This window comes from Coptis chinensis, chromosome 4 (assembly GCF_015680905.1).
Source record: "Coptis chinensis isolate HL-2020 chromosome 4, ASM1568090v1, whole genome shotgun sequence".
NCBI lineage: Eukaryota > Viridiplantae > Streptophyta > Magnoliopsida > Ranunculales > Ranunculaceae > Coptis > Coptis chinensis.
In genome coordinates, this window is record NC_141459.1 from 65,754,522 (window position 1) to 65,775,405 (window position 20,884).

The 20,884-nt window shown below is 38.2% G+C and overlaps 4 protein-coding genes across 4 annotated transcripts; 1 reads left to right on the forward strand and 3 right to left on the reverse strand.

Moving 5' to 3' along the window:
* The first annotated feature begins 1,578 nt into the window (after window positions 1-1,578).
* Window positions 1,579-2,361, forward strand: LOC147504433 (uncharacterized). Its single transcript, XM_086605219.1, has one exon. It carries the CDS (start codon window positions 1,579-1,581, stop codon window positions 2,359-2,361), a length of 783 nt encoding a protein of 260 aa, XP_086461345.1.
* A 6,667-nt stretch (window positions 2,362-9,028) lies between these two features.
* LOC147504434 (uncharacterized) lies at window positions 9,029-9,457 on the reverse strand. The gene has a single exon (XM_086605221.1). The coding sequence runs from the start codon at window positions 9,455-9,457 to the stop codon at window positions 9,029-9,031; it is 429 nt and encodes a 142-aa protein (XP_086461347.1).
* An 8,307-nt stretch (window positions 9,458-17,764) lies between these two features.
* On the reverse strand, window positions 17,765-19,800 carry LOC147504435 (uncharacterized). The gene is made up of 2 exons (XM_086605222.1): window positions 19,070-19,800; window positions 17,765-18,770 (listed from the first exon to the last, which is right to left on the reverse strand). Exons 1-2 carry the CDS (start codon window positions 19,798-19,800, stop codon window positions 17,765-17,767), a joined length of 1,737 nt encoding a protein of 578 aa, XP_086461348.1.
* Window positions 19,801-20,082: 282 nt separating this feature from the next.
* LOC147504436 (uncharacterized) lies at window positions 20,083-20,643 on the reverse strand. Its single transcript, XM_086605223.1, has one exon. The coding sequence runs from the start codon at window positions 20,641-20,643 to the stop codon at window positions 20,083-20,085; it is 561 nt and encodes a 186-aa protein (XP_086461349.1).
* Between the last annotated feature and the right edge of the window lie 241 nt (window positions 20,644-20,884).

Sequence of the window (20,884 nt, forward strand, 5' to 3'; positions counted from 1 at the left end):
AACAGATGGAACCCAGGCAACAGCTTGAAACAGCAGAGTGTGAACAATTACAGGAAGAGGTGACTCGAGATGAGATTATAGAAGCCCTTGCAGACATTGACAATGATAAGGCACCGGGAAGTGATGGTTTCTCATCCTTTTTCTATAAATGCACCTGGAGAATCATTGGCGAAGATTTTATAAGGGTAGCAAAGAATTTCTTCCACTCTAACCAAATGCTGAATGAGGTAAACTCCACCAGTATTACTCTTATTCCGAAAGTGCATATACCTACTTCTCTGGGAGAGTCAGACCCATTGCTTGCTGTGGTGTGATGTATAAATGTATCACCAAGGTTATGACAAAAAGAATGAAAGAAATGATGCCTAAGGTGATTAATCCAAACCAATCAGCCTTTATTACTGGGAGGAGCATACAGGACAATATCTTGTTATCTCATGAAATTATGCACAATTATCATCGTGATCACCACCCACCAAGATGTGCTGTAAAAGTGGATTTGAAAAAGGCCTATGATTCGGTGAGATGGGAAGCAGTGGAATTTGCCATGAGAAGAGTGGGTATACCAGAGAGATTCATTGCCTGGGTTAAAACTTGTGTGGAAACAGCGTCGTATTCCATCATGATAAATGGATCATCTTATGGATATTTCAGAGGAAGAAGAGGGATTCGACAAGGTGACCCCATCTCCCCTTACCTTTTTGTACTTGTCATGGACTTATTTTCTGATATCATGATGCATAGTGTGAGCCATGGCCAGTACAAACTACATTACAAGTGTGTAGATCCCATTATTACACACTTGTCCTTTGCAGATGATCTGATGGCGTTTATGCATGGAAATGTTTTGGCTGCTACTCAGCTAAAGCAGAATCTTCAAGTTTTTAAGATAGCGTCAGGGCTAGAAGTTAATCTACAAAAGAGCAATATTTTCTATGCGGGAGTGGATGATGCTACCTGCATGGAAATTGAGCAAATCTTGCAGTTCGAAAGAGGGGACTTGCTGGTGAAATACTTGGGCTTACCCTTAATCACTACAAGGCTAAGGTCGACTGACTGTTGTCCTTTACTTATGAAAGTGGCTAAAAGAATCCAGAGCTGGAAGGGAAAGCTGCTCTCTTATGCAGGAAGGCTACAGTTAATTAAGGCAGTGTTAAACAACCTGAGTGTATATTGGCTGGCCTCGTTCACTATACCCCAGAAGACCTTTGATGATATTAATAGGTTGTGTAGGAATTTCCTATGGACAGGACCAGATTGTGCGCAGTCTCATGCACTGATAGGGTGGGATAACCTCTGCCATCCTTATGAAGAGGGAGGTTTGGGTATTTGAAACTTAGCCATGGTGAGTAAAGCAGCATCTATGAAACATGTCTGGAAGATAGTTACAAGGGCAAAAAACTTATGGGTGAAGTGGCTTTATAAGAACTTGATCAAGGATAGAAGCTTCTGGCTAATAAAAATCCCACAAGATTGTTCGTGGAGTTGGCGCAATATCCTAAAGATAAGAAAGGAGACAGCGGAAATAGTTAGCCATCAAATTGGGAATGGATGTGAGACAAGCTTCTGGAATGAACCATGGTGTGCGTCTGGGATTCTGAGAGCAAAATTTCCTCAGCCTTATTGTATGACAAAGACATGTCATGTGAACAACGGGTATCCGATTTCATAGAGGAGGGGAAATGGAGTATTCCACGTAGCATTCTCGAAACACTTTACCGAAGTTTAAAGGAAATACAACAAGTGGAAATTATGGGGATGGAAGATAAAATGGTTTGGACGGCATCATTACATGGAGAATATTGCATGAAAGAGACTTATGAAAGCCTGAGGAGTGTCAAGCCAACAGTTCGATGGGGTAAGTTAGTCTGGTTCCCTAATAGAGTCCCTAGGCACTCTTTTATCAGTTGGATGGCCTTAAAGGGGGGACTAAAGACTCTGCAGAGACTGAAGGAATGGAACAAAGTGCCAACAGACACATGTGTACTCTGTTGGCAAGGCATCGAAACAGAGGAGCACCTCTTTCACAGCTGCAGCTTCGCGCGTACAGTATGGGTTGCGATAATTCAGAAAATGGGATTTGTGAGAGTGGTTATGAATACATGGCAAGGTGAGATTCAGTGGGTGGAATCTGTAACACGAGGTAAAGGTTGGGAACAAGATGGATATAGATTGTTGTGGAATGCGTTCATGTATAAGATTTGGAAGGCAAGAAATGACCGCATCTTCAACAACAAATACGCTGATGCACATCAAGTGATTGACGAAGTGTTCAGAGACACTAGAACCAAATTGTTGGGGATGAACATTCAAATGGAGACAGGTCCTGAGGCTCAAAACTTCATGGAAAGTGGAATATAGATATTGGCGCCAAACAGAAAAAAAAAAAATATATTGTAAGTGGGTGAAAGCGGTAATCGATATATGGAACCTCAACACGGACGGGACTCTGCAAGGAAATGAAGCTGGTTGGGCAGCAGCATTACGAAATGATCAAGGAGATGTCATAGCTGCAAGTCACGGCAAGTCAAGTATGAAAGAGATTGCACTGATAGAGCTACAAGTTGTCCAGCAAGGAGTGGGAATGGCAGCGCGAAAGGGCATCAAGAAGATTGAGATACAAACTGATTCCACAAATGTAATATCATTTCTAAACAGGAATAGTAAGTACCCTTGGGCAGCAGAAGCAATGATCCGGAGTATCAAAAACTTGAAGGAACAGTTCGAGCACTTTCACATTACTCATGTATACAGGGAAACGAACAGATTAGCAGAAGCATTAGCTAGGAACATCCCTACTGTTAGTTATATAGATTTAGTTCCAAGTTCATTTTCTGAGGATGTAAAGAATATTATATTTGAAGATGCTAGTGGTAAACAGTATCTAAGATTGTAATAACTCAACTTTTTTTTCCTCTATGAGGAAGGGGTAGGGGACCTCTTAATTAAAAAACCCCGCTTACCCAAAAAAAAAAAAGTTTTTGGACCCTAAGTTGACTTTAACTTTTGACTTTTACCTATGGTTATTGACTTTAACCGTTGTCTTTTTGGCACTTTTTCTCAGTTGTCCCATAAGGTCCCTTTTAGTCTCTTTTTGGCTCTAGATCACGTCATTTGAGGTATTTGGTCCAGAATAAGCTTCTATCCTAAAAAACTATAAGAACATGAGTTTTGTACATTATTGATTATATAATTTTACATAATTGAAGCACTACAAGAGGATAAAAACGTATGTTTTAGAATTGATCAATTAGAATAAATGCAAAACAATTGATTGAATGTATTTACTTGTGAACTTCTGATAAAAAAAAAAAAAAGTGTATTAGAATGAATGCAAAACACTTGATTGATGGAATTAACGCGTTTACAAGCGAGCTTACAATTGAATGAATGCAAATCACTTGATTAAATGCATCGATGTGTGAGCTTGTATTAGAATAATGCAAAACGTGGAGTCTTTGTCTTGCAAAGGGTTGAGTCCTTGGTCCTTGAAACCTTGGAGTGTTTCCTGAACTGTTGAATTTTTGGACCCTTGAGTTGTCTTTGAACTTTAACCGTTGGCTTTGACTTTGACTGTTGGCTTTGACTGGTGACTTTTCTGCAGTTTTTCTCAGTTGTCCCATAAGGTCCCTTTTTTTTTTTTTTTTTTTTTTTTTCCCTACCCCTTTTCATAAATTATAGAATAATCAGCTTGTTACAATCTCACATATTCTATGCCTATAGCATCCTCATATACAATTTTCCTAATATCCTCAGAGAAAGAACTAGGGATAATTTCAACATTACACACATTCGGTACATTATTGGCTAAAGCATCAGCCAATTTATTTGCTTCCCTATAAACATGATGTATATTAAATTTCTCCAATTTTCCCACCAAAAGTGCAATGTTCATTAGCAGCTTCCTTGCTTGCCATGGGTGTTGTCCTGTGCTTGTGCCTTTGATGAATGAGATGACGTTTTTGGAATCTGTTCGTGCTTCTATTCTCATTATTCCCTGGCTTATAGCCATTTCCAGCCCCTTTTCCACGCCTTGCAATTCAATTAACGCGATGGTTCCATAATTTGACTTTCCTTTTCTTGCCGCTTTCACTTCTCCCTTTGAATTTCTAACTACAGCAGCCCATCCTCCCAAATCTCCTTGAAGAGTTCCATCGGTATTCAAAACTTGCATGTCATCTTCTTCCCCTTGCCCCATCTGCATTTTTTTACCAACAGTGACCTTCTCTTCAATCCTAACATTCCAGACGTTGCTTAAGAATTGTATCTCTCTTCCTGGTTCCATGCTTATTTTCATTGATTGCATCTTGATCCTGGCCTCATTGAAAATCAATTTCGCTGTTCGAATACCATACAAGTTGACTCCATTCTGTTATCGATTTTGTGTTTCTGACTTGGTGATAAGTGTCCCTCATGCTAAACTTCCCTTGCATCGAAACTGACCAAATCAGCTTATCTTCTCCTCCTGTTATTTCCACCACCTCCTCCATTTGCAATACTATATCAGCCAAGTGAATTTTGATATTCGGTGGTATTGTCCATTCTCCATTATCAATAACTTGTGATACTTTTGAATTCAGATTACATGTAGAGTCATAGAGTAACGCCTGTGGAAAGAACTTCTTCAAAATCCCAGCTGGATGCCAAGGATCGAGCCAAAATCTCGTGTTTTGCCCATCCCCAATTTGATGCATTACAATCATCTTCCCTTCTTTCCTATTGTTTAGTATTCCCCTCCAACTCCATGAACAATTCCTCGGTACAGCCATATGCCAGAAGTCCTTCCTCTTTATAAGATTTTTCTGTACCCATTGTACCCAAAGCGTGTTCTTGTTGCTCACCACATTCCAGAGATGTCTTAGATTCGCTGCTTCATTGACTGATGCTATGTCTCTGACTCCCAAACCCCCTTCTTCATACGGGTAACAGACCCTCTCCCAAGATATCAAAGCATGGGACGTAACACAGTCAGGTCCAGTCCATAGAAAATTCCTACAAAGTCTATTAATCTCCTCAATAATACTTTTCGGAAGCATAAAACATGATGCCCAATACATGCTAACATTATTCAAGACTGCCTTGATTAGCTGTAATCTTCCGGCATAAGATAAGGATTTACCCTTCCATGACTGAATTCTGATAGCCACCTTAGAGAGCAGAGGAGCACAGTCAGTAGCTGTTAACCTTGTTGTTATAAGTGGGAGGCCAAGATACTTCACCGGCAGAATACCTTTCGGAAATTGAATGATGCTTTGGATGTCCTCACATGTATTGTCCTCCAGTCCTGCAAAGAAAAGAGAACTCTTTTCTATATTTACCTCCAGTCCAGTACACTGCTTAAAGGTTTCCAGAGTACTTCTCAAGGATGCAGCTGTTCCAATATCCCCATGCATGAAGGCTCTAGATCCACGTCATTTGAGGTATTTGCTCCAGAATAGGCTTGTATCCTGAAAAAGCGATAAAAACATGAGTTTTGTATATTATTGATTATATAATTTGACATAATTGAAGCATTACAAGAGGATAAAAATGCATATTTTTTATCTGATCAATTAGAATGAATGCAAAATACTTGATTGATTGAATGAATGCAAAACACTTGATTGAATGTATCTACTAGTAAACTTGTATTAGAATGAATGCAAAACACTTTATTGATTGAATTAACTCATCTACAAGTGAGATTGTATTAGAATGACTGCAAAACACTTGATTTTGTTTTTGTTTTTTTTTGGTTTTTGAAAGGCAAACAGGGTTTTTGAGAGGTCCCCTACCCCTATTTTATTCATGATAAAATCATTGCTTGGTTACATTGGTACATACTCTTTACCCTTGCCATCATCATAAATTATCTTTTTCATATCTTCTGAAAAAGAACTCTGAGTAAATTCTATGTAACTAACAGTGGATATATTGTAAGCTAATATATCTGCTAGCTTGTTTGTTTCCCTAAACACATGTGTAATAGAGAATTCTTCTAGCTGTTCAATCATTCCCTGTATCTCTCTCATCATGTGGTGTGCCCGCCATGGATGTTGCCCTTTATTTTTCATGTAAGCTATTACACATCTCGAATCTGTTTGCGCCCTAATTCTTTGGCATCCATTTCGTCTTCCTAGTCTAAGCCCTTGTTGCAGCCCATGCATTTCAATCAAGTCAATTGAAGTGTAATCTGATTTCCCATGTACTGCCGCAATAACCACGCCATTGTCATCTCACATAGTTGCTGCCCATCCCCCTTGAGTCCCTTGAAGTGTGCCATCAGTGTTCAAGTTGTATATGCCTGTACCAGCTCTCTCCTAATGACAATGTTGCACCTTTTTATGTTTAGGTTCAACATTTATATTCCATGTTTGCATAAAACTGTTCCGTTCAGGCCCCTCCTCCATTTTACCTTTGAGCGAGTGTAACTTGGTTTGTACATCTTGTATAATCTCTCTCCCCACCTGCTCTGCCATGACTTGCTTGTGCTGAAAAATTCTTTTGTTTCGTTCCTGCCAGACCTTGTAGATAAAGCCATTAAAGATTAGCTTTACTGCATTTTGCTTGTAACCTTGTCCTTTTGTCGCGTGTATCAGCCACTCAATTTCTGATTGCCATGAGGATGCTCTCGACCTTCTGTAACCTGCATATTTAAGAACATATTGCCATATAAACTGTGTGTATGTGCATTCATAAAACAGGTGCCCCTCTGTCTCGCTTTCTCGCCAACAAAGTACACAAGTATCGTCTTGTATTTTCTTCCACTCCTTTAGTCTAACAAGAGTCTTTAGACCATTACTCAGCATTAGCCAGGCTATAAATGAATGTCTCGGGATTCTGTCGGAGAACCAGATGATACTATGCCACGAGATCGGAACTTTTGTCTCTCTCACACTCTCATATGTGTCTTTGAGATTGAACTCTCCTTTCTACGATGCATTCCAGATGATTCTGTCCTCTCCTCTTCCCACCTTCACTTCTTCTTCCATGTATGTAATGATGTCGGGCATATGCACTCGAATGTGCCAAGGTGTGTTCCAGCAGGCATTTTCAATCAAGTTTGAAACAGATGCATTCATGCTACAGGTTGAATCATATATAAGAGATAATGGAAAATGCTCTTTCAGTATACCCATAGGATGCCAAGGATCTAACCAAAAATTTGTGTCACGTCCATCTCCGATTTGGTGCTGTGCAATGAACTTTGCGTCCTTTCGGTTCTTCAAGATGTTCCGCCATACCCATGAACAATCATTGGGTATTGTTAGTTGCCAAAAATTTCTATCCTTTATCAGATTTTGTGTAATCCATTGAACCCATAAAGTTTCTTTTCCACTTACTAGATTCCATATGTGTTTCAGATTTGCTGCTATATTGGACGTTCTGAGATTCCGAATCCCGAGTCCACCTTCATCATATGGAAAACATAGGTTATCCCAGCTGATAAGAGCGTGAGATGTAGCACATTCCGGCCCTGACCACAAGAAATTCCTACACAGCTGGTTAATGGCATCTATTGTTTGCTGGGGTAGCACAAAAGTCGATGTCCAATAGATACTCATGTTATTTAGCACTGCCTTCAACAACTGCAGCCTCCCTGCATAAGATAATGATCTACCTCTCCATACTTGTATCTTTCTCCTGACTTTCTCTATCAAAGGCATGCAATCAGTGGTCTTTAGTCTTGTCATTATCAATGGTAACCCAAGATATCTCACAGGTAATTCTCCTCGTTGAAATTGAATGATACTTTCAATCTGGGCACAACTCATTGCATCTATACCAGAATAAAACATGTTGCTCTTCTATAGGTTAACTTGCAATCCCAAGCACATTTTCAGCTTGCTTAGTGTTTCCTTCAAGGCTCTTACTGTACCCAAATCTCCATTCATAAATGCTATTAAGTCATCTGCAAATGATAAATGAGTGATATGTGGATTTCTGCATTTCTGATGAAGTCGGTATTCTCCTTCTTCCACTTTCCTTCTGAGCATTTGAGTGAAGAACTCCATTATCAGAACAAATAGATACTGTGACATTGGGTCTCCTTGCCTAATCCCCCTCTTGCCCTTGAAATGCCCAAAGGGTGCACCATTTATCATGATGTTGTATCTAGGTGTTTCAATACATTTCTGAATCCATTGCACGAACTGTAACGGTACTCCAATTCTTGTCAATGCAAATATAACAGCCTCCCATCTTACAGTGTCATAGGCTTTCCTTAGATCAATTTTGGCTGCACATCTAGGAGGGTCGTGATCCCTATGGTAGTTATGTAACAGCTCATGTGAAAGTAAGATATTATCATGTATACTTCTGCCAGAAATAAATGCAGATTGATTTAGAGAAATCACCTGAGACATGAAAGCTTTCATTCTGCGTGTCATGATCTTTGTTATGCATTTGTAAATCACATTACAGCATGCAATCAGCCTGTAGTCACCCAGTGAACTGGGTTTTAGTATCTTAGGGATCAAAGTAATACATGCTGTATTCACCTCTTGCAACATCATGCCTGACCTGAAAAAGTTCTTCACCGCTTTAGCAAACTCATTGCCTATGATCCTCCAAGTAGCCTTGAAGAATAATGAAGAGAAACCATCACTCCCTGGTGCTTTGTCATTGTCTATGTCAGATAAACTTTCAATGATTTCATCCCTAGTAACTTCCTTTACCAGTTCTTCTTGTGCATTTTGATCCAACTGATCTACCGGGATTTCATCTAACATACAGAAGTCCATCTCCTCCAATTGCTCTGGCCTGTATAACTCTGTGTAGAATTTTACGCATTCTTCCCCTATACTTTCTATTTCTTCCAGTATCTTTCCATTCACATCTCTCAAGCAGGTAATCTTGTTTGTCATCCTTCTAACTTTGACTGAATTGAAAAAGTACTTGGTGTACTGTCCCCTAGAGTTACTACCTGGTCCATAGATTTCTACTTACATTCATGCTCTTCATCCACTGCGGCTTCGACATATTTTCTTGTGATCACTCTTTCCTTTGAAATGAACTCTTGATTCAATGGTTGAGTTTGTAGCATGGTCTATATATCTTTTAGCTCCTTCTCCGCTTCTTCTTTCCTTGTACCCGCCTTCCCTCTTTCTCTATTCCAGCTGATCAAGGCTCCTTTGACATTCTTTAACTTTTTCGTGAAGGTGTACATTGGGTTTCCTACCACTGAGATATTCCATGCGTCTTGAACCACCCCATGAAACCCTTCCTCCTTAATCCAGTAGTTAAAAAATCTGAATGTTTTTTTACACTGACCTTTGCACCTTAGTGTTTTCACCACCATTGATGAATGGTCCGAGGTTGCTCCTGGGTTATTAAACACTGCTTCTGTGTCCCCAAACTCATTGATCCACTTAGCATTGACCATAACTCTGTCTAGCTTCCTCCATATTCTTGTGGTTTGCTTGTTTCTCCATGTTAAAAAGTTTCCTGAGTATTTCAGGTCCACCAAACCAGCCATTGTCACGCAGTGCAGCAAGTCTTGAAAGTGATACGGTCGTGTGTCTGTCCCTCCTACTCTTTCTTGAGAGTTCAGTACTGAATTGAAGTCACCAATCACAAGCCATGGTTTCTGTATTGTACACGATATCTGTATCAGGTTCCTCCATAGTTCTCTTCTCTTTTCTCTATCATTTGATCCATATACAACTGTTACACAAACTTCTTACCATTCACCAATTCAGCATCCATTGTTATACTTTGTTCATCCTTCACCACCATGTTCATGGTATAGTTTTGTGGGTTCCAGCAGCACCGATACTTCCCAGCTCGCTATACTCATAGTTATGCTCCACCATCCATCCATTACAGCACTTATTAAGTACTTCTTGCATGTTGTTTTGCTTCACTTTTGTTTCCACTATTCCAAACATGCTTAAGTCATTCCTCCTGATCACATCCTTCACTTCGAACTGTTTAAAAGCTTTCTTTAGACCTCAGACATTCTAGCACCCTACATAAATCATAAAGCTATTTGGTTTTTGGAGGGCCAGTCTTAGTCCCTCCTTGTGCCAACACTTGATTGAATGCATCTATGTGTGAACTTGCATTAGAATGAATTAAAAACACTTGAATGAATGCATCTACGTGCAAGATTGCATTAAAATGAATGCAAACCACTTGATTAATTGAATGAACGCGTCTACAAGCGAGCTTGCAATAGAATGAATGAAAAACACTTGACTGAATGCATCTATGTTTGAGCTTGCATTAGAATGAATGCAAAACACTTGATTGAATACATCTACGTGTGAGCTTACATTAGTATGAAACCAAAACATTGAGTCCTTGTCTTGTAAACGGTTGACTTGAGTCTTTGGTCTTTGAAGCTTTGTAGTGTTTTCTGAGCTTGTGAGCTTTTGGACCCCCTAAGTTGACTTTAACTGTTGCCTTTTATCTTTTATTGTTGACTTTAACCGTTGTCTTTTTTGCATTCTTTCTCAGTTGTCCCATAAAGTCCCTTTTAGTGTCCTTTTGGCTCTAGATCACGTCATTTGAGGTATTTGGTTCATAATAGGTTTCTATCCTAAAAAACAATAAGAACATGAGTTTTGTACATTATTGATTATATGATCAATTAGAATGAATGCAAAACACTTGATTGAATGTAAATCACTTGTGAACTTGCTGAAAAAAAAAAAAAAAAAAAAAAAAAAAAAAAAAATATATTAGAATGAATGCAAAACACTTGATTAAATGCATCGATGTGTTTGCTTGTATTAGAATAACGCAAAACGTGGAGTCTTTGTCTTGCAAAGGGTTGACTCCTTGGTCCTTGAAGCCTTAGAGTGTTTCCTGAACAGTTGAATTTTTGGACCCTTGAGTTGTCTTTGAACTTTAACCGTTGGCTTTGACTTTGATTGGTGACTTTTCAGCAGTTTTTCTCAGTTGTCCCATAAGGTCCCTTTTAGGCTCTTTTTGGCTTTAGATCACGTCATTTGAGGTATTTTTTTTTTTTTTTTTTTTCGGTAAGTGGTCTAGAATAGGATTGTATCCTGAAAAAACAATAAAAACATGAGTGTTGTACATTATTGATTATATAATTTGACATAATTGAAGCATTACAAGAGGATAAAAACGCATATTTTGGATCTGATCAATTAAAATGAATGCAAAACACTTGATTGATTGAATAAATACAAAACACTTGATTGAATGCATCTAATAGTGAACTTGCATTAGAATGAATGAAAAACACTTGATTGAATGCAGCTACGTGTGAACTTGCATTAGAATGAATGAAAAACACTTGATTGAATGCAGCTACGTGTGAACTTGTATTAGAATGAATTAAAAACACTTGATTGAATGCATCTATGTGCAAGATTGCATTAGAATGAATGCAAACCACTTGATTGATTGAATTAACGCGTCTACAAACGAGCTTGCAATAGAATGAATGCAAAACACTTGACTGAATGCATCTTCGTTTGAGCTTGCATTAGAATGAATGCAAACCACTTGATTTATTGAATGAACGCGCGAGCTCGCATTAGTATGAATGCAAAACATGGAGTCCTTTGTCTTTGAAGCCTTGTAGTGTTTCCAGAGCTATTGAATTTTTGGACCCCTAAGCTAACTATGACCACTGACATTTACCTTGACTGTTGACTTTAACCGTTGTCTTTTAGGCACTTTTTCTCAGTTGTCCCATAAAGTCCCTTTTAGTCCCATTTTGGCTCTAGATCACATCATTTGAGGTATTTGGTCCAGAATAGGCTTGTATCTTGAAAAAGTGATCCAAACATGAGTTTTGTATATTATTGATTATTTAATTTGACACAACTGAAGTATTACAAGAACATAAAAACGCATATTTGGGAACTGATCAATTAGAATGAATGGAAAACACTTGATTGATTGAATGAATGCAAAACACTTGATTGAATGCATCTACTTGTGAACTTGCATTAGAATGAATGCAAAACACTTGATTGATTGAATTAACTTATCTACAAGCGAGATTGTATTAGAATGAATGCAAAACACTTGATTGAATGCATCGATGTGTGAACTTGCATTAGAATGAATTAAAAACACTTGATTGAATGCATCTACGTGCAAGATTGCATTAGAATGAACACAAATCACTTGATTGATTAAATGAACGCATCTACAAGCGAGCTTGCAATAGAATGAATGCAAAACACTTGACATAATGCATCTACGTTTGAGCTTGCATTAGAATGAATGTAAAACACTTGATTGAATACAGATACGTGTGAGCTTCCATTAGTATGAATACAAAACATTAAGTCCATGTATTGTAAAGGGTTGAGTTGAGTCTTTGGTCTTTGAAGCCTTGTAGTGTTTCCTGAGCTTTTGATTTTTTGGACCCCTAAGTTGACTTTAACTGTTGAAAAGCCTTCGATTGTTGACTTTAACCGTTGTCTTTTTGGCACTTTTTCTCAGTTGTCTCATAAGGTCCCTTTTAGTCTCCTTTTGGCTCTAGATCACGCCATTTGAGGTATTTGGTAAAGAATAGGCTTCTATCCTAAAAAACGATAAGAACATGAGTTTTTTACATTATTGATTATATAATTTTACATAATTGAAGCACTACAAGAGGGTAAAAACGCATGTTTGAGAACTGATCAATTAGAATGAATGCAAAACACTTGATTAAATGTATTTACTTGTGAACTTGCTGAAAAAAAAAAAAAAAAAACTTGCATTAGAATGAATGCAAAACACTTGATTGATGGAATTAACGCATCTACAAACGAGCTTACAATAGAATGAATGCAAAACACTTGATTAAATGCATCGATGTGTGAGCTTGTATTAGAATAATGCAAAACGTGGAGTCTTTGTCTTGCAAAGGGCTGAGTCCTTAGTCCTTGAAGTCTTGGAGTGTTTCCTAAACTGTTGAATTTTTGGACCCTTGAATTGTTTTTGAACTTTAACCGTTGGCTTTGACTTTGACTGGTGACTTTTCAGCAGTTTTTCTCAATTCTCTCATAAGGTCCCTTTTAGGCTCTTTTTGGCTCGATATCACGTAATTTGAGGTATTTGGTCCAAAATAGGATTGTATCCTGAAAAACCGATAAAAACATGAGTTTTGTACATTATTGATTATATAATTTGACATAATTAAAGCATTACAAGAGGATAAAAACGTATATTTTTTATTCAATCAATTCGAATGAATGCAAAACACTTCATTGATTGAATTAACTCATCTACAAGCGAGATTGTATAAGAATGAATGCAAAACACTTGATTGAATGCATCTATGTGTGAACTTGCATTAGAATGAATTAAAAATATTTGATTGAATGCATCTACGTGCAAGATTGCATTTGAATGAATGTAAACCACTTGATTGATTGAATGAACGCGTCTACAAGCAAGCTTGCAATAGAATGAATGCAAAACACTTGACTGAATGCATCTACGTTTGAGCTTACATTAGAATGAATGCAAAACACTTGATTGAATACATCTACGTGTGAGCTTGCATTAGTATGAATGCAAAACATTGATTCCTTGTCTTGTAAAGGGTTGACTTGAGTCTTTGGTCTTTGAAGCCTTGTAGTGTTTCCTGAGCTTTTGAGTTTTTTGGACCACTAAGTTGACTTTAACTTTTGACTTTTACCTTTGATTGTTGACTTTAACCGTTGTCTTTTAGGCACTTTTTCTCAGTTGTCCCATAAGGTCCCTTTTAGTCTCCTTTTGGCTCTAGATCACGTCATTTGAGGTATTTGGTCCAGAATAGACTTCTATCCTAAAAAACGATAAGATCATGAGGTTTGTACATTATTGATTTTATAATTTTACATAATTGAAGCACTACAAGAGGATAAAAACGCATGTTTGTGAAACGATCAACTAGAATGAATGCAAAACACTTGATTAAATGCATCGATGTGAGAGCTTGTATTAGAATAATGCAAAACGTGGAGTCTCTGTCTTGCAAAGGGTTGTGTCCTTGGTCTTTGAAGCCTTGGAGTGTTTCTTGAATTGTTGAATTTATGGACCCTTGAGTTGTCTTTGAACTTTAACTATTGGCTTTGACTTTGACTGTTGACTATGATTGCTGACTTTTCAGCAGTTTTTCTCAGTTGTCCCATACGGTCCCTTTTAGGCTCCTTTTGGCTCTAGATCACATCATTTGAGGTATTTGGTCCAGAATAGGCTTCTATCCTAAAAAACGATAAAAACATGAGTTTTGTACATAATTGATTATATAATTTTACATAATTGAAGCACTACAAGAGGATAAAACGCATGTTCGAGAACTGATCAATTAAAATGAATGCAAAACACTTAATTGAATGTATTTACTTGTGGACTTGCTGATCAAAGAAAAAAAAAACTTGCATGACAATGAATGCAAAACACTTGATTGATGGAATTAACGCATCTACAAGCGAGCTTACAATAGAATAAATGCAAAACACTTGATTAAATGCATCGATGTGTGAGCTTGTATTAGAATAATGCAAAACGTGGAGTCTTTGCCTTGCAAAGGGATGAGTCATTGGTCCTTGAAGCCTTGGAGTGTTTCCTGAACTGTTGAATTTTTTGACCCTTGAGTTATCTTTGAACTTTAACCGTTGGCTTTGACTTTGACTGGTGACTTTTTAGATGTTTTTCTCAGTAGTCCCATAAGGTCCCTTTTAGGCTCTTTTTGGCTCTAGATCATGTTATTTGAGGTATTTGGTCCAGAATAGGCTTGTATCCTAAAAAAGAGATATAAACATTAGTTTTGTACATTATTGATTATATAATTTGACATAATTGAAGCATTACAAGAGGATAAAAACGCATATTTGAGAACTGATCAATTAGAATGCATGCAAAACACTTGATTGAATGTATTTACTTGTGAACTTGCTTATAAAAAATAATTATAAAAAAAAAACTTGCATTAGAATGAATGCAAAATAGTTGATTGATGGAATTAACGCATCTACAAGCGAGCTTACAATAGAATGAATGCAAAACACTTGATTAAATGCATCGATGTGTGAGCAATATTAGAATAATGCAAAACATGGAGTCTTTGTCTTGCAAAGGGTTGAGTCATTGGTCTTTGGAGTGTTTCCTGAACTGTTGAATTTTTGGACCCTTGAGTTGTCTTTGAACTTTAACCGTTGGCTTTGACTTTGACTGGTGACTTTTTCGCTGTTTTTCCCAGTTGTCCCATAAGGTCCCTTTTAGGCTCTTTTATGCTCTAGATCACGTCATTTGAGGTATTTGGTCCAGAATAGGTTTGTATCCAGAAAAAGCGATAAAAACATGAGTTTTCTACATTATTGATTATATAATTTGACATAATTGAAGCATTACAAGAGGATAAAAACGCATATTTTTTATCTGATCAATTAGAATGAATGAAAAACACTTGATTGATTGAATGAATGCAAAATACTTGATTGAATGCATCTATTAGTGAACTTGCTTTAGAATGAATTCAAAATACTTGATTGATTGAATTAACTCATCTACGAGCGAGATTGTATTAGAATGATTGCAAAACACTTGGTTGAATGCATCTATGTGTTAACTTGCATTAGAATGAATTAAAAACACTTGATTGAATGCATCTACGAGCAAGATTGCATTAGAATGAATGCAAACCACTTGATTAATTAAATGAACGCGTCTACAAGCGAGCTTGCAATAGAATGAATACAAAACACTTGATTAAATGCATCCATGTCTGAGCTTGTATTAGAATAATGCAAAACGTGGAGTCTTTGTCTTGCAAAGGGTTGAGTCCTTGGTCCATAAAGCCTTGAGCGTTTCCTCAACTGTTGACCTTTTGGACCCTTGAGTTGTCATTTAACTTTGACTATTGGCTTTGACTTTGACTTGTGATTTTCAGCAGTTTTTCTCAGTTGTCCCATAAGGTCCCTTTTAGGCTATTTTTGTCTCTAGATCATGTCATTTGAGGTATTTGGTCCAGAATTGGCTTGTATACTGAAAAAGCGATAAAAACGCGAGTTTTGTACATTATTGATTATATAATTTGACATAATTGAAGCATTACAAGAGGATAAAACACATATTTTGGATCTGATCAATTAGAATGAATGGAAAACACTTGATTGAATGCATATACTAGTGAACTTGCATTAGAATGAATGCAAAACACTTGATTGATTGAATTAACTCATCTACAAGCGAGCTTGCATTAGAATGAATGCAAAACACTTGATTGAATGCATCTACGTGTGAACTTGCATTAAAATGAATAAAAAATACTTGATTGAATGCATCTAAGTGCAAGATTGCATTAGAATAAATGCAAACCATTTGATTGATTGAATGAACACGTCTACAAGCGAGCTTGCAATAGAATGAATGCAAAACACTAGACTGAATATATCTACGTTTGAGCTTGCATTAGAATTAATGCAGACCACTTGATTGATTGAATGAACGGGTCTATAAGTGAGCTTGCATTAGTATGAATGCAAAACATGGAGTCCTTGTCTTGGAAAGGATTGAGTTGAGTCCTTGGTCTTTGAATCCTTGTACTGTTTACTGAGCTATTGAGTTTTGGACCCCTAAGTTATCTTTGACCGTTGACTTTTACCTTTGACTGTTGACTTGAACCGTTGTCTTTTAGGGACGTTTTCTCAGTGGTCCCAGAAGGTCCCTTTTAGTCTCCTTTTGGCTCTAGATCACGTCATTTGAGGTATTTGGTGCAGAATAGGCTTGTATCTTGAAAAAGCGATACAAACATGAGTTTTGTACATTATTGATTATTTAATTTGACACAATTTTTTTTTTATTGGAAAGCGAGGTTTTTTGAGAGGTCCCCTATCCCTTTTCATTAAAATAAAAATCATAGCTTGTTACATTCTCTCACATATTTTTTTCCTCTTGCATCATCATAAATAATTTTCTTTACATCTTCCGAGAAAGAACTAGGAATTAACTCTATATAACTGACTGCAGGTATATTACTAGCTAATGCATCAGCTAGTTTGTTAGCTTCCCTGCATACATGAGTAATTCAAAAATAATCCAGTTCTACCTTCATTTGCTCAATATCTCTAATCAGCTTCTCTGCTTGCCACGGATGTGATTTGTCCTTAGTAAGGTAAGACAAAACGGTCTGTGAGTCCGTCTGTGTACTTATTATCTTCTTCATTTCCTTTCCCTTCGCCATCCTCAGTCCTTGCTCCACTGCTTGAAGTTCAATTAAGTCGATGCTCCTCTTGCTCGATCTGCCATAGCTAGCCACTTGAACTTCTCCATTCTCATTGTGAATTACAGCAGCCCATCCTCCATTGGCCCCTTGTAATGTTCCATCAATATTGAGATTTACAATTCCATTTTCTACCCTCTCCCAAGAGCAAAGCCTCTTCTGCGTCAATTGAATATCAACATCAATGCCCCATGTTTCCTTGAACAGCTGCGTACCTGGACTTTGCTCCATTTTTATATTCATCGACACCAGTTTTATTCTTGCGTCTTTCATTAATGTGTGCTCTACCTGAGCTGCATATGTCTTTTGTTCTCAAAAATCTCTCATTTCTAGTTAAGCCAAATCCAATACATATACCCATTCCATACCAGGCGAACTGCATCTTGTTTAGCTCCTTTCCCTCTCGTCTCATCCTGTATCCATTGTAACTCACCTTGCCATGTCAGCTCTGGTATTCTATTATATCTCATCTGTTTGAGTAGAGTACTCCAAACAGCTTGTGTGAAGAAGCATTCATGAAAGAGATGTTCCTCAGTTTCGATTTCAGCGCCAAAGAAAAGGCGCTTTATATCTCATTACCACTACTTTTCGTTCTTTCATCTTCTACAATGTCTTGATGCCTCCACTCAGCGCCATCCAGCTAATGAATGAGTGGCGAGGTATTTTGTTCGAGTACCAAACTAGGTGACTCCACTGCTTTGGTTGTCTGATGCCCCTCAAACTCTCATAAGTATCCTTCAAGGTGTACTCTCCACTGATGGTTGCTGTCCAAACTGTTTTGTCTTCATCCGCCATAATTTCTACCTCTTCTTCAATCTGCTGAATAATCTCTCTCAAGTGTACCCTGACATTGTTTGGAAAAGCCCATTCTCCATTTTCTATGACATCCGACACTGTGGAGCGCAAGTTGCAAGTCGAGCCATATAGTAGAGCTAGCGGGAACTTATCTCGGAGAATCCCAGCTGGGTGCCAAGGATCATGCCAGAAGTTAGTGGATTGACCATTGCCTATCTGATGAGTAGCTATCTGTGCTGCCTCCTTCCTGACCTTGAGAATACTTCTCCAACTCCAAGAGCAGTCCTGAGGAATGTTGAGATGCCAGAAGTTTCTGTTTTTTATCAAGTTGTTATGTACCCATTGTACCCATAATGTATCTGCTTTTGTAATGATCTTCCATATATGTTTCATAATGGTAGCTTGATTTGTCTTTCCCAAATTTCTAATGCCCAATCCTCCTTCGTCATACGGATAGCATGTGTTTTCCCATCCAATTAGTGCATGTGACTGTAAGCAATCTGGCCCTGTCCATAAGAAATTCCTACATAGTCTATTTATGTCATCTATAGTCTTTTGTGGGATTGTAAAAGCAGCTATCCAATACAGACTCAGGTTATTCAACACTGATTTTATCAATTGCAATCTACCCGCATAAGATAGTAACTTCCCTTTCCAGCTTTGGATTCTTCCTGTGACCTTCTGTACTAGTGAATTTGCGGTCCTCGATGTCAATCTTGTAGTAATTAAAGGCAAGCCAAGGTTCTTAACTGGTAATACACCCCTCTCGAATTGAAGAGCTGCCTCAATAGCCTGACTACTATTGTCATCCACTCTTGCAAAGAACACATTGCTTTTCTAAAAATTTACCTCCAGTCCTGATGCCCTTTTAAACACCTCTAGATTTCTCTTGAGAGTCATTGCTGTGTGCAAGTCCCCATGTAAGAACGCCATCAGGTCATCTGCAAATGACAAGTGAGTAATAATAGGTTCTTCACATTTATAGTGTAACTTATACTCCCCCCTTCTCACACTATACAGTATGATTTCTGAAAACAAATCCATAACCATCACAAATAGGTAGGGGGACATGGGGGGTCACCCTGCCTAATACCGCGGCTACCCTTGAAATACCCATAAGATGCCCCATTAATCATGACAGAGTAATTAGCTGTTCCTACACACACTTTGCCCCATGTGATGAATCTTTCTGGCATACCAACTTTTCGCATCGCAAACTCAATAGCCTCCCATCTCACAGAGTCATAAGCTTTTCTCAAATCTATCTTTGCCGCACATCTGGGTGGTTGTGTATCTCGATGATAATTATGCATGATCTCATGAGACAACAAGATATTATCCTGTATACTCCTACCAGTTATGAAAGCGGACTGGTTAGTGTTGATAATTTTGGGCATCACCTCCTTCATCCTTCGTGTCATTACTTTAGTTATGCACTTATACATCACCCCACAGCAGGCTATCGGTCTATAGTCACCCAGGGAGATAGGTACTTGAACTTTAGGAATCAACGTAATGCATGTTGAGTTTACCTCGGTTAGCATCTGGTTAGAGTGGAAGAAATTCCTTACAGCCTTCATGAACTCATCACCAATGATTCTCCAAGTGCATTTGAAGAAAAACAATGAAAATCCATCACTACCCGGTGCCTTTTCATTTCCAATGTTTGCCAGTGCTTCAGTGACCTCATCCCTTGTGACTTCTTTCTGTAGTTGTTCATAGTCTTCCCCACAGATCTGATCTCGTGGCCCAATCTCATCGAAAACAGAGTATTCCATCTGATGCATGTTATTAGGCTTGTATACTCCCCGTATAGAACTCCACACATTCTGCCCCAATCTCATTTACATCTTGTATCACATTTCCAGCTGCATCTTTCAAACATGTGACCTTATTAACTATTCTTCTAGCTTGCATGGACTTGAAGAAATAGTTCGTGTTATTGTCTCCCACTGCTATCACTTAGTCCCGAGATTTCTGCTTATACATGCCCTCTTCCGAAACAGCAGCTTGGACGTAGGTTCTAATAACTTCCCTTTCTTTCTGGATAAGAGCTTGGTCCTGAGGTGATGTCTGTAAATCAGTTTGTATCAAGTCCATCTCTTTTTTTGCTTCTTTGACTCTGCTTACCACATTCCCGACTCTCTCTCTCGATTCCACTGAATAAGAGTTGCCTTTGTAAGTTTGAGTTTTTTCATGAATACATACATTGGGTTTCCAACAGCTTCACTTCGCCAAGCATCCTCCACTGTTTGCATGAACCCTTCCTCTTTGTACCAGAAATTAAAAAATCGAAAAGCTTTCTTTTTCTGGTTCCTTTGTGTCATTGAGGTGACAATCATGGCCGAGTGGTCTGATGTTGCACCTGGGTTTAAAAACTCAGCCTCATAGTCTCCATACTCTCCTATCCACTCTGAATTCCCCAATACTCTATCCAGTTTGCAGCTCACTCTATTCACTTGCTTGTTGCTCCATGTGAATAAGTTTCCCCTGTATCTGACGTCCACTAGCCCTGCCGAGTTGACACAGTTCATTAAATCTTCAAAGTGGATCGATCTTACTTCCATTCCTCCTGATTTCTCATGAGAATTTAGTATCGAATTGAAATCCCCGAGCAACAGCCACGGCTTGTGTACAATGCATGCCAAATCTGTTATGCTTCTCCATAGATTCCTTCTAGTACCCATGTCAGTGCTGGCATAAATTATAGTCACAATGAGTTCTTCTCCTGCACTCGTAGCCACCTCCACAGTTACTTGTTGCGTCCTTCCTTCCTCGAACTGTTCGCGGCATATTCTAGGGTTCCAAAGAAACCCAAATATTGCCTACCTCATTTCCAGAAAAATTACCTTCCATCTGCCATTGGTTAAATGCCTTGTTAAATACTCTATCTCTGTTCTTTTTCTTTACTCTAGTATCCACTATACC